Here is a 13,061-nt window from a genome sequence, read left to right on the forward strand (position 1 = left end):
CAAGTCCCAAGTTTTGGAAATCGCCCCTTGCATGTGCGTTGTTCATGGATGCTTGTTTTGATTCGTCGAGGACCTGAGACGCCCGAGACTGTGATTGTGGTGATGCCCAACTCTTGACTGCGACGGGAGGATAGCCCGCCCACCACGTCCCCGGCTGGCATTCACTCCTCTGCCAAGTCATTGTGAAGCTGAGATTATCCGGCAAGCCCCCAAGGCCCGTACACATGACACAGCATTTCCCAGTTGTGGCTGACCGTTACCAAGTGACTGTGTAGAAGTCGTTTTACGGCCAGAAATAATTGCCCTATCGCAACCCGCATCCGAACGCTTAGGTCAATCACAGCTGCATCTAAACCATTCGATAGAAGAAGGGTCGTTCCGAGGGCCAATAGGCCAACTCTATTTAGACATTCGTGGAGCCTCTCCCGATGCAACATAGTCTTGCGAAATATACAAAAGTGCCATTCGGACCGACTAAGATCCTGTAGTCAAGGTTGGCTTAGAGTTTCGTGACTGCAACTGGACCAAATGTCACAGACAAGTACAAACATGGGAATACGCATGGAGCAGTCATCATCATATCTCACCTGCGATGGCCTGGGTAGGGAAGGGTGCCATCAAAAGCTTAGGAATAAAAGGCCAGGCTTGTCATTATCGGTCAGAGAGCTGTCCTCTTACGTAGGTTACCTCGCCGGATTACCTTTTCTTTTGTTTGACACTATGCACGATGAAGTCGGTCATGGTTGCGACTTTTGCTCTTCTCACGACCACAGTTCCAGCTGCCCTCGACTGCCCACCGCGCCCCCCAAAGCCGCGTCTCTGCCGCAAATGTGGAGGATGGTCGTGAGTCGGATACACGATGCTTGCGGACTCGACATGAACCAAGCATCTATTCTGCTTGTTATGAGTTGGATCGTTACAAAATTTGACTGGGTACGGTTCACAATGGAAACTTGTCACTCTTGGGATAGGAAAAGTCGGGGGGAGGGACCAACGGGCAGTGTGAACAGCGAGACCGAGGGCACTGGCCCTGATTGGCATTGACCTTACATATGTACTCGAATGTTGGTTTCAGGCCAGCTCCAACACAGATGGTGGAGAGATTGTACGGCTGTGGCTGAAGAGGAGGAATTCGTCTCAATGGTGCTTCTCGCGGGCCGCACATGGCCGCGCACCATTCCTGATCGGGACAAGAGCCCGGCATTCAACGTCTTGTCACGATTGGGCATCGCCGCCACGTCTCGTCACCGACATCACCCGTCGATCCTGGGCTCCATCACATGACGGTCACCAAGGCCGCTCATCACGGGACGGCTCTACGTGTTACAACCTAGAATGCGAATGCCCCTTGCCCTTGCACCGTGTTCACAGCCCGTTGAGTGGACGAGGATTCTTCGGCATCACGACTCTGCCGCAAAGGCCAGCGATTGTCGCAATCGTCTCCAATCCAGAGTCCCACGTCGTCCTTTGTTCTCCCCGTCTGCAAGCCTCCAACGCCAAGAGGACCATTCTTTCTTCCATTGAGCTCTCGGAATTGGAGACGCTGTTCGAATCAAGTCCCTCGTCCAAACTCAAAAGCCACCCCCGTCGATCCAGCGACATCGGCTGCGCCCGTTGTTACCCGCTGCACGCGCCGCCATGGATGTTTGCATGATTTGACCCCAACGCATGACCCTCAAAGTATTGGCACAAGGTTCAGCCACTGTTACGTGCATGCGTCTGGTGTAACGGTTTCCGTCGTCGGGTGTTTGGCAAACCAACACGTCGGGCGCCCTCAGCCAACCAAGACGTACAGCCGCGACATGGGAAGCATCACCTCGGTGTTTATTTATTTATTCTTACAAAAAATCCTCTGGGGCCCGCATGAACAGGCATTTCCTTCCCTTCATCTCGCTTGGCCAGTCGAGAACCGGCAGGACGTCATTCACAGCTCATACCACCTACTTCTCCCTCCGCAGCCAACGACAAGGGCACGGAACGAACTCCAACACACATCGACAAGTATTCTCGAAACTTGGATACTCCGTACTGGTGGGTTAATTCAGCCCGACTCCACTCAAGCGTCTTGACTCGACTGCCTCGAGTCGCCATCTAGTTAGTACTCCGTATGCGCTCTTTTTCTCTGGCCAAGATTCATCCCTGTTTCCCAAAAGAGCCCGGGTACATTGTCAAATCCTTGGAGCATCCTCCTGCTGCGCCTCTCCCGCCCACATTTTCACCCACCACCCGGCTCTTTACACGACACGGCTACCAGCTCCTGGCGCCGTCTTCGTCGTTAAACACACAATTCAGCCATTTGTCTTTCGTTTCGGTTGTCTTTCGGCCAGGGTCAGACCTACGGGTTACCTACCTAACCCACAAAGACTGCCACCAGGACGCACCAAGACGAGAAACTAGTTTAAACAAAAACCGAGACAAAGCGGATACGCCTGTTCAAGCCTTATTCGCCACGGAGCACCGAGTACGGAGTCTGGTAGTTATTCGTCTAGTACTTGTCCTGTTCACCGCTGTCTGTTGCTTGGTTCCCCCCCCCCTGTTCACACATACATACGATTCGAATCGGCGCAGGCCGCCCGCCTTGGTCCCTGGTGGTTTATAACTAGAGAGCATCTGGCTGCTCCTGCTGCTGGTGCTGGTGCCATTTTGTCCCCCTGTCATCGCGTTGCACGACCTTGCTGTGGCCGACGGGACACGACCGCCTCGATTTATTTCGGCTGCTGCATCGTCACAACACTTCTCATACCCTGTCGATGCCCTTGCAGACCGCAACTTTCAAAGCATCACCGCACCCTAGTGTCGTCTGCCGAAACCTACCTGGAGAAGACTGCAGGGCCGCGTCTGGATTTCATTGGACGAGACGCAAGGATTTTGGGGTATTGGGGTAAATATCTCGTTTTCTCGGGGCACTAGGCTTGGAATGAATAGTGTCGTTGCCTCAAATAACGTTGACCGTAATTCCAAAGCTCGTTCGACTTGTACTCCCCTTTTTCTCCTTGTTTCCGTTTATCCTTCTCTCTTCTTCTTTTTCTTTTTCTTCTTCGTCTTCAAGCCCTAGGCCAACTGGATTGGTTGACTGCTCCTACCCAAAACAGCTCTCGTGGACTGTCCGCTGCAACATCTTGACCCTCCTCGCCCGATATGAATCCCAGGTCCAGCTTTGCTGCGTCGGACACGACCTACCACAGCTTCCACGACATCGAGCTGCAAGAGCCGCCGTCTCCCCCCCGCTCAAGAGGTGCCACCGGCTCGGACCACGCAGCCGACGGCGTGAATCGGTCCAGCCAGCAGGCACCACCTCCCACGGCAGTGAAGATGCAGCGGCGGGACTCGGGGTACGAGTCGCACCAGTCTGGCTCGGCCCGAACCTCCATTTCCCACCCTCGGCCGGTCCCCCCGTCGCGGCGCATGTCGAGCGTGTCTTCGGCCGGCGGCGCGGCCACGACGACTCGGACCCGGACACGGCCGCCCACGCGCCCGTCTGCCAAGTCGTATCCCCAGTCCGCCACGCCGTCTCTGTACCCTCGCGGCAGCGGAGGCGCGCAACCACCACCGGGGTACTTCCAGTTCCCTGCCCCGGACCTGGTCGAGCTCGCCGAGACCGCGTCCCGCGCCGAGCCGTCGCCTCACCTGCCGCCGCCCACCACGCACTACTGGACAAGCGACAGCACCCGCCGGATAGAGTACGCCGCCATCGACGCCGCCAGCCGCGGTATCAAGGGGTGGATCAGGAGGCACCTCGTCCCGGACTGCTTCACGCCCAGACACGTGGCCTTTGACGACGACTCGGGCAGCGTGCGTCGCTACAGACTGGAGCTCGAAGAGGAACAAGACGAAAAGGTGTGCCCTCAAGCCAGAGATCGCCGCAAGGGCTGGCACTTTTTTTCTCTGCGGAAAAGCAGCACCATCTGATTGCTGGGGGGGCAGGCGTACCGTTGTCTTTTGGGCATCCTTGTTTCTTTTGTTAGCATTGCATCGGTTCTTTTTTTTTCTTCCTCGGCACGGGTGCATCTTGTGGCGTTTTATATACCCTCTTCCTTTTTTTTTTGGAACCGTAAATCTTGATAATGCTTTGGAGTCGCATCGGGAACGGGCGAATCGGTTTGCTGCGCAAAGATACAGAGAATGGCATATTACACGATATACAGGATCGGATGAAGACAGACGCATGTTATTACCTATGCATGCATGGCATTTATACCCCCATATAAAGACGCATATAGCATATCAATACAGACTATAATGACTTTTGGACATGTACCGAGTTCATATTGTTGACATGTTGGGTGGTGGCGTGCTCATTCAGACGTCTTGCTCGTGGCGTGTGCGACTTTCAACGATGGCTTTGCACCAGCCAATCCAGTTTATATACAGTGTACACCGATGGCAAGCAAACTACAATAAAATGAGCCACGGACAAGCTGTTCTCTACTACTCGGTCAGATTTATTGCCGGCATGGGGGGCATTCATCCGAGAATAAACATGCAAGTGGTTCAAGGACGCTGCGTCGTGCCTTGGCCCGGAGGGGCGCCGGAGTCGACCCACTTTTATCCCGAGTATCGGGGTGAAGATTCCGATTTGCTGGATTGCTAAGCTTCCTTCCGGCACTTTTGAAGATTGACCAGCAATTTTCATGCTAGGTAAACGGTTTTATATTTGACCCAAGAAATCACGCAGGATCAGGAGCCCGCTCCTTCGGTTCCAACGTTCCTGCAACTTCAACGTCAGCAAACTGATACGGCACCCATTCCAACTCGTGTGACTACTGCAAAGAAAGTCGAACCGGCTCGTCTCCAGACTTGTTCCATCCTCAGAACACCAAGCCTCACTCCCTCGGCTTTACCTTCGTCTTGAACCCAATCGGCCTGACGTTGAACCATCCATCCTTCTCCAACTTGTACTCGGGATCTGCCATGTCAAAATCAACCTTTTGCAGCATCATGGCTAAAACCAGCACGCTCCATTGCCAAGCGTGGTGCTTCCCGATACACTCCCTCTTCCCGTTACCAAACCACTTCCTGGCGCCCTCGGGCAACCGCTCGAATTGCTCGCCCATCATACGCTCCGGCTTGAAGGTCAGCGGGTCCTCGAAGACGGTCGGGTCGCGGTTGACTCCGGCCAAGACAATAACCATTGGCTGGTTGTGGGCAACTTGATATTTGCCGCCGGCTAATTGAACGGGCGCTTTAGAGTCACTAGGGATGGGCTCGATGTTGAAGCCAGGCGCAGGGGAGGACAGTCGCAGAGACTCGCGGACGATGGCTTGCACGTATTTCAGCTCATCCAGTTGCTCGATTGAGATGTCGCCTGCTCCTACAACAGCGTCAATTTCCCGCCTTGCGCGGCTAATCACGTCGGGGTTCCCCAAGAGTAGCAAGATGGCGGAAGTGACGAGGCATGGCGCCGTGCTGCTTCCAATGGGCATGGAGACAATCTCGTCAATTATTTGCGAGTCTGTCAACTTCTTCTTGGTTTCGGGGTCTTCGTTGTTCATCATTGCGGTGAGAACATCTTGGCGAGTGGTCGGGTTGTCCTTTCGATACTGAACGACGTCGGCTGCGTACCTCCGCATGGTCTGAATACTCTTGTTGAATTTGTTTCTGTACATGAGCCAGTTCACTAATGAGAGTCTCGTCGGCCGCATCATCGCCTCAGAGGTTGAATCCTCCATTGCTTTCAACATGGGGTGCTCTGGCCCTTCTAGGCAGTTCAGTTTTTGGCCGAACAGGGTCAAGGTAACAGTTTCGAGGTCGAGTCTTTGGAGGTCAGAAAGTGGTGAGATGACCGTGTTCGCTTCAAGTTTCCTCCATTTCTCAAAAAGCTCATCGGCCAGGTTGCGCATCTCTGTAAAATTTTGCTGCCCAAGAGCTTCCGGGGATAAGTGTGGTGCAATGATCCGGTGAGCAACCCCCCAGCTTGACTCGTTATCGAATGCGGTGAACAGAGCATCATGTACAGCCGCCCGGATTTCGACTATTGGCCCTCCAACATACTTCCTGAATCGCTTTTGATCACATAATTCTTCGGCGAGCGCCACGCTGCCCACAAACACAATTGTATGACCCAGAACTGTGATCTTGAAGATCTCTCCATACTCTTCAGAGAGCTTGTTCAGCGATGCCCACGTGTTGCTGGGAGTAATACTGAAGATATTACCCAGCAGAGGCACGCCTGGAGGTCGAGGAATAGGTTGCGGCATTGTTGATGGTTACACAAAGCTGGTGTAGGAAATACAAAGGTCACTTTGAGCAAAATTCTGGCCTATTGCTATGAAGACGCTACTCGCTTTTAAAGTACAAAAGATGGACCAAGCTACATGCACAAAGGGGGAAGAAGCCCGTCTGATCGTCATGGGAGGCAGGGCAGCCCAACGGCTCATCTGCAGCCACTGCCGAATCAGCATCTCCCACACAATGAACTCAATCGAGATGATTACAGCCAGCCACATGCTTCGACACTCTGGCCGGGAACCACGTCATTGCTTCTTCTTCCCCCCCTTGCCTGTTAGAACGCTGCGCTTCAGTGGCTTGAAAGGGGGATTTAAGACATGCTCCAACCGAGTCGACCTCCCCGGTTACAGCAAATCGCCAGTGACGGAAAACAAGAGATGGCACAGCCATTGTCGAGGCCTGTCGGCACATTTCACGGGGCTTGCAGTAGCGGCCGTACAGAACCAGGGTCCAAGTGGTGATGTGCGAAATAACGGAGAACCAATTGGCTGGAGCATATTCAGCCCATCTCTCTTGGGAGCATCTGCAGTAGACTAATGCTGTGCCATCGCAAAAGCGACTGTTGTCCTTGGACCAGCGTCCAGTGCGGTCGACGCTGGCCTTGCCCAATTTTGGTTTCTTTGCTTCTCCAGCTGCTCTGTTGCATTCTTCTTCGTGTCTGTGCAACTTGATTCAATTGTTGGCAGCGTCTGCAAAGCGCCCGTTTTCCTCCATCCGGGAGGCACAACGGTGCGAGATGCTCTAAAAATATTGGAAAAAGGAAATAACTGACCGCCAGATGACATGAGCGTTTGTCTCAATGGCACTCCCTCCAGTCTTTGCGACTCGGCCCAAAGCCGAGCGTGGGGGCCGGCCCTTGGTTGTCTGACATCTTATTCGACTCACATTGCTTTCTTGGCTCCCCGGATCATGAATTTCAGATAGCCACAGAAAAAAAGAAACACGGTAAATTCGTGGCCTACGTGTTTAGTCGTCGGCAAAACGAAAGCAGCACAAAGCAGGCCAAAACACAATCTCCTGTAACTACTCTGTGCCTGAAGAAGTTCCAGAGCTGCCCCGGAAGTAGGTATTGCTTAGTCATCATACACAACGCGGAAGTTGTCATCAACGCGCGCCGCGGGCCTCCTTACACGCTGTCTTCGGCGACAACCCCGGAATACTGCACCACCGCAACAAGCCCCCTGCTCCGTCACCACGACTGTCGCTCCTTAGCAGTATCGCCAATCGCTCCCCCTAGAACAACAGCAGTTCTTAGAAGTCCGCGAAGATACATACATCCGCAGTCATGACGCGCGCTCAGCAGACAATTTCCCTAGGGCTCCTCGTCTCCTCCGTACGACTTTGATCCGCAATTACGATTTTACATGCGCAGAAAGGAGCCCGGTGCTAACTTTTCCCACTCACAGCTATATCTCGCCCTTTACTTGGAGTTGATCCCTCTTCCTTCTCTGGTCCAGCAGCAGATTGTCCCTGTCGTACGTCGCTTTTACCCCCCCATAGCTCCGAGCCACATGGCTTTTAAACCCCGCTGACGTTTGCAACTTGAAGCTTCCATTCTGGGCCCTCGTATCCTTCGGCGCGCTGCTTCTTTTCCGTCTCGGCTGGGGCATCATGACGTTCAACGATGTTCCTGAGGCGCACCAGGAACTCATGAAGGAAATTGACCTGGCCAAGAGTGATCTCAGGAAGATGGGCGTCGACGTCGACTAAATGTTACAGTCAATCAAAATAAGGCTATCTCATAATGGGACGCGCTACGTGATAAGTAAAACACAGATGTGTGGTTCACAAAGACAAGAAATAAAACAACAAGGGGGGATTATAATAATGTGGATTGGTATCATTGGTAATAAAGCTACTTGTCCATCACGCCATCCGATATGTCTCGCTCAGAATCTTTTAAACGTGTCATGGTCATCATGTCTCATGAAATTACAGATTGATGTTTAGGCACCCGTCAGAAGCGCCACAATGGTTTGCACTGCTTTTCTTGGGGGTTGGCCGCTTTCGATCAAAACCTCGAATAGTTTGGCAAATTGACCAAACACTCCTCTTTCATCAGCTTGCCGCCCTGGAAGCATATTAGTGGATGGTCGTCTGTCCGAACAACAGTCTAAACACCTACATTTGCCAGGAATCCCAAGGAACAGTCCCATTTTGCTTTGTGCCTCCCCAGTCCAGTCGAGCTCGATCTTCCATTCCAACCGCACAGCCGATTCTGGGCCTTCTTCCGTAACCGTCGGGACTGGCACATCATACGATTGCTGGCCGAGAAAGCGAAAGAGATCTGCTTTGCTACATGTGTCCAAGTCGTCGTCCTGAGAGTTGTCCTCGCCCAGTCCGGGATCCGATCGCATTCGTGATATCGCATCCAAGTAATCGCCCTTGGCGGCTAGACTCTGCTCCAACTGGAACCAAAAGCGAGCTCGCTGTACTGCCACGCGATACCACTCCCCCATTGCCCAAGATAGGATCCCAACATTATGCTGCATTGTTCTGTTGCAGTCTCCGGAGCATATCTTCTCAACAAACGGCCCGAGCTCTGGTCTTGCGCATGGCTCTAACGCGGGAACTTTGAGTGCCAGAATATTCAGGTTCATCGCATTCACCACCATGTCGACTCTAGCCGTGAACAAGCCCGGTACATCTCGAGACCGTAGCGTGATTTGCCTCCGCTGCCGTAGAGGTTGATTTTGGGCTGAGGGTAGAACGGAAACCTGCGACGTGGCAGCGAAGGGAGTGAATAGTTGTAAAAATGGTAAATCGTCCGCAGCCGACATGGGAACAGGGTGGTGAGATTTGATGTTTGCTTCATCCGTCTCGGGACTTGCCTGATTTGACACCAATCTTGAAGGACCAAATGGCAAGATTCCCATGGGGTTTAGCGCTGCTTGTGTCATTTGGTGAGCAAGTCCTGGAGTAGGAGCAGTTCTCGTGGCGACCAACGTCTTTTGCACCAGATTTAAAACGTCCTCTTCATTCTCAGGAGCCACAATCCGGCCAGCTCGCTGCATAACCCGGATGCGCTCGTTTTCCCGGGCCGCAAGTTCGATTTCTCTCCTCAAAACTGCAATCTCCCTGCGCAGGCGGTTTCTCTCCTTCAATTTGTGAATATTCTTATCAGATGCAGGGACTTGGCGAGCGGCGTTCGTGTTAGCATTCAAGCTTCGGTCCTGCAGCGGCAGCTCCCTCTGCATAGCAGAGCCAGCCGGACTCATCGAGACGCCAGCCCTCCTGGCCGGGGTGCTCACGCCGCGCGGCTTCAACGGTGAGCTTTTCATGGGCGAATTCTTTTTCTGCCTGTCTCGGTCTCTCCATCTAGGGCTGCTATGGATGCCTCGCGGAGGCGTTGAAGATACAGGATCTGGGACGGCTGGTGGGAGCTCTGGTTCCGGGGGAGGGGGTATGGGTACCCCGGTAATGGGCTCTCGTCTCTGCATCCGTCCAAGAAAAGGATTTAGTTCATCGTCGCCTTCTGGCGCGGGGGGAGGGAACGGTCTCGAGCTTGGTCTTATGGGTGTTCGTCGTGGTGGCCCTGTCAGCCCAGCCTGGGAGCTCGTCGCTGGTCGTGGTGTACCTCCAGTCTGTCTTGCTGTATCTTCCGGTTGATTGGATTCGCTCGCTCCGATGTTACCCGCTGCTTCTGGCGGTGGCCGGGCAGCAGCGGGCGTCGGATTGCTGGGTGCCGAGGCTGTGGTTGTGACTTTTGGCGGCGATAGGAAAGCTGAACGGCGTCGTTCCAATATTTGCGGGTTGTAGCGCGAAAGGCTTGCTCGAGTGGGTGATGCAAAGGATGGTCTAGGTTGTCGACTTGGAGACTGTGACGTTGTTGTAGCTGGAAGGTTGGTTGGTGCTTGAGCTGCAGGTGTTGATGCTGCTGTTGGTGCCTCGGGGTCTGGAGAAACGCGTCTTCGTTTGGGCGCAGACTCTTCCATGTTCGTGGAAGAGCTCACCGTACGATATGGGGCATGAGCATGGTCAAACGACCTCCCACTTTCGGAAATATGTACAGGTCAGAAACGGCTGCCTTACAAGCAAGCGTCCTTTCGTGATGGTTGGAGACAAAACCGTAGCAACTGACAGATCGCGTTGCCCCCAAACAAACTCGAACGGCCAGCCCAGGATAGTGGATTCAGTGGTTGGCGTCGAAACCTGGTCGGAGGCTCTACTATCAATGTGTGCTAGTTCAAGCAATTGTGGGGCCGGATTTCATCGTTCGACATGGAGATCAAATTGCCGTCGGTCCACTTGACAGTTCACACCAGACGCGACTCTTACAATTCTTACACGCATCCATCATGGGCTCTTTTCCATTGGGGCACCACGACTAGTACTCACAAAAGATAGATGCTGCTCTATAACAGGTTACATCCAATTTTGATCAGACAACCCTGCCATTACGTACTTGCATCACACCGTTTGACATCTAGGGGCTCCATCTCCGAGGTTTGGCTTGATGGTCTATCATATCTTCCGCTGTCGACATGCACACGATTGCCTCTCACTTCCAGTCATAATTCCATATTTGACCTCGAACGACCCGGTTTTGGTCATTAAGATGGTGCATGCGGCCATACACCACGTGGCCTATTGTGAATCAACTTTACAGATAGGCTAAGGTGAGACCAGCAATGAGAATCCCAATAGCTTGCTCAGTGTGTCGGTAAGTGCATTGCCCCGAAGATGAGGAGAATTGTGCAATAACAGGCATAGGTCTCGCCGGCGGAAATGCAAAGTCCCTCCGGTCATTATCGATGTCTATTATGCGAGGCCCAGAGTCTCGGTTGCTCAAGGGCCGGGGCTTTCGCAGCGTCAACTCGGTCACTACCAATCCTGACGGAGCGGTCAAAGACCGTGGAACCTGTTCTAAAGAGCGAGTTCATCGTTGCTCCTATTATTTGGGATGGAAATGTACGCGTCGAGCTTGCAGAATTGTACGTTACGTGCATCCATGACCAGTTCCACTCGTTGTTCCATAGGCCGAGCTTTATGCAAGATCTCCGACACGGAAAGACGCCAAAGGCGATCGTATATGCCACGATGGCCCTGTCGGCAGGGCACTTCTCCGTTTCAACTCCGAGAACCTTAGAAGTCAACGTACTAGTAACCTCAGTTCAGATTCTCGGCAAACCCCGTGTTTGCTAGGACGCCGCCCACGCACAGAGCCGAGCGCTACGCTAGAGAGAGCCAGCATTGCTAAATCTTCGAGACATCTCAGTATCAACTATTCAAGCCTGTGTCCTTCTCGGCCCTGTGAGTATCAGTGATGGTGGGGCAGCAGCAGCTGTTTTCTACTCCGCGGCTTGCAGAATCGCAAACTATCTCGACCTGCCGACTCTCTCTTCGCCCAGTCCTATTATGCGCGACGTCCACTTTCGAGGTACAATGTTCTCCAAGCCCCTCACAGGTTTCTCAAACTAATCGTCTCAGTATACTGGACTCTCTGCAGGATCGACGTCTGGTCCTCAGATGGCATGAACCTACAACGGCAGATGGCACTGTGGACATGATCACGAACCCTGATCGAAACAACTCCCTCTTAGCACAGATGATCAAACTCAACAGCATTCCCCTCGAGGCCAACGACTACATGAAGACATTACAACTACCCAGCCCGCATCAGTCTCCAAAGACCGCGTTGCCGGCATGTCCCTGAAGCTGGACAATTGGCTAGCAGCCCCCCTCCTAATCACATGCATGACACTCCTGAGAACCCACAAGCCTTTTCGACCAAGGGCCTGGCCACATGTTTGTTGCTATTTATCTCGGCATTATCACTTTGGACAGCTCCTATTTCATCAATTTCTCAACGAGCAGCAACGCATGCTGCCAAGCTCATCCCCAATACAAGAGGGCGTGACAAAATGCAAATACTACGCAACGCACCTTTCCCGAATAGCCGACGCTGCCATGGCCACGCCTGGCTGTGACGTGAAGTACACCATGGTCGGTCACATCACTGTCACCGCTTCGTCGATTCACATCCATACGCTACTGTTTGAAACAGATGAGAAGCAGATTTGTGAAGCAAGGGACCAGCTTGAGGGGATTTTCAACCATCTTCTCGGACTCGAAATACTGGGTTGCACTGGAAGTTGCTTTTCACGACTAAAGACTTTCCACGAGTGGTGTCTCAAGAGTATAGATACCAGCTGTCGCATGGATAGGTAGATGCTGCGATTCTTGACGGAGTTTGCTCAACCAATCGAGGCGAAAGAGCGGCGGTGTGGTGAGAATACTGATGTTGGTTTTGATACATGGATTGGAGACAGCATTTCTTGGTCAAATAACTGGGATGGCATTACTAAATAATAATCTACGTCCCCCATCTTCAGGAGTCTGCAATAAACAAGCTGAGCATTTTCTATAGATACCTTCTTCCTAACTTTGATGCTACCTAGTTCATGTTTTCACGCTACATCTCATCACTTGTGATGATAGACTACCCCTTGACACTGCTATACTGTCTTCTCAGCCTAAACGCAACAACCCCATGCCTCGGAATCTTGGCCCTAACCCACCCTCAACCCTGACCATGCCAATTTTCACATCAAAAGACTTTCCATCGTCCGGTGCATTAGAGCCCTCGAGTCCTTCTGCGACAAAAATCTGATACAAAAGCCCGCGCCACATTTCGGTCTTCATCTGCGGCGTCGAGGAAACACAGCAACCCTGTAATTCCAAAAGGCTGAATCCGTGGCCCCCCATGCTGGCAGGCCAATGGTTCCACTGCATGACCACCAGACGACATCGGCACGCGGGTTGCAAAAAAGGCCGCACACCCCGCACCCACAACCACACACACAGGTGTGCGGCCTTTTTTGCAACCCGCG

General features: G+C 52.9%; 5 protein-coding genes across 5 annotated transcripts; 3 read left to right on the forward strand and 2 right to left on the reverse strand.

The window, feature by feature from the left end:
* Positions 1–3,138: 3,138 nt before the first annotated feature.
* J3458_000805 (uncharacterized protein) lies at positions 3,139–3,909 on the forward strand (the record flags this gene model as incomplete). Its single annotated transcript, XM_007812929.2, has 1 exon — positions 3,139–3,909. The coding sequence occupies one exon, from the start codon at positions 3,139–3,141 to the stop codon at positions 3,907–3,909; it is 771 nt and encodes a 256-aa protein (XP_007811120.1).
* A 724-nt stretch (positions 3,910–4,633) lies between these two features.
* J3458_000806 (uncharacterized protein) lies at positions 4,634–6,232 on the reverse strand. Its single transcript, XM_007812930.2, has one exon. The coding sequence runs from the start codon at positions 6,195–6,197 to the stop codon at positions 4,824–4,826; it is 1,374 nt and encodes a 457-aa protein (XP_007811121.2). The 5' UTR covers positions 6,198–6,232; the 3' UTR covers positions 4,634–4,823.
* A 1,281-nt stretch (positions 6,233–7,513) lies between these two features.
* J3458_000807 (uncharacterized protein) lies at positions 7,514–7,938 on the forward strand (the record flags this gene model as incomplete). The annotated part of the gene is made up of 3 exons (XM_066116349.1): positions 7,514–7,561; positions 7,635–7,703; positions 7,777–7,938. 3 exons carry the CDS (start codon positions 7,514–7,516, stop codon positions 7,936–7,938), a joined length of 279 nt encoding a protein of 92 aa, XP_065978231.1.
* Positions 7,939–8,060: 122 nt separating this feature from the next.
* On the reverse strand, positions 8,061–10,339 carry J3458_000808 (uncharacterized protein). The gene is made up of 2 exons (XM_066116350.1): positions 8,354–10,339; positions 8,061–8,299 (listed from the first exon to the last, which is right to left on the reverse strand). The coding sequence occupies exons 1-2, from the start codon at positions 10,161–10,163 to the stop codon at positions 8,175–8,177; spliced, it is 1,935 nt and encodes a 644-aa protein (XP_065978232.1). The 5' UTR covers positions 10,164–10,339; the 3' UTR covers positions 8,061–8,174.
* A 165-nt stretch (positions 10,340–10,504) lies between these two features.
* On the forward strand, positions 10,505–12,581 carry J3458_000809 (uncharacterized protein). Its single transcript, XM_066116351.1, has 2 exons — positions 10,505–10,891; positions 10,942–12,581. Exon 2 carries the CDS (start codon positions 11,875–11,877, stop codon positions 12,397–12,399), a length of 525 nt encoding a protein of 174 aa, XP_065978233.1. The 5' UTR covers positions 10,505–10,891; positions 10,942–11,874; the 3' UTR covers positions 12,400–12,581.
* Positions 12,582–13,061: the final 480 nt, after the last annotated feature.

The sequence above is a fragment of the Metarhizium acridum genome (genome assembly GCF_019434415.1).
Source record: "Metarhizium acridum strain ARSEF 324 chromosome Unknown scaffold_1, whole genome shotgun sequence".
Lineage (NCBI taxonomy): Eukaryota > Fungi > Ascomycota > Sordariomycetes > Hypocreales > Clavicipitaceae > Metarhizium > Metarhizium acridum.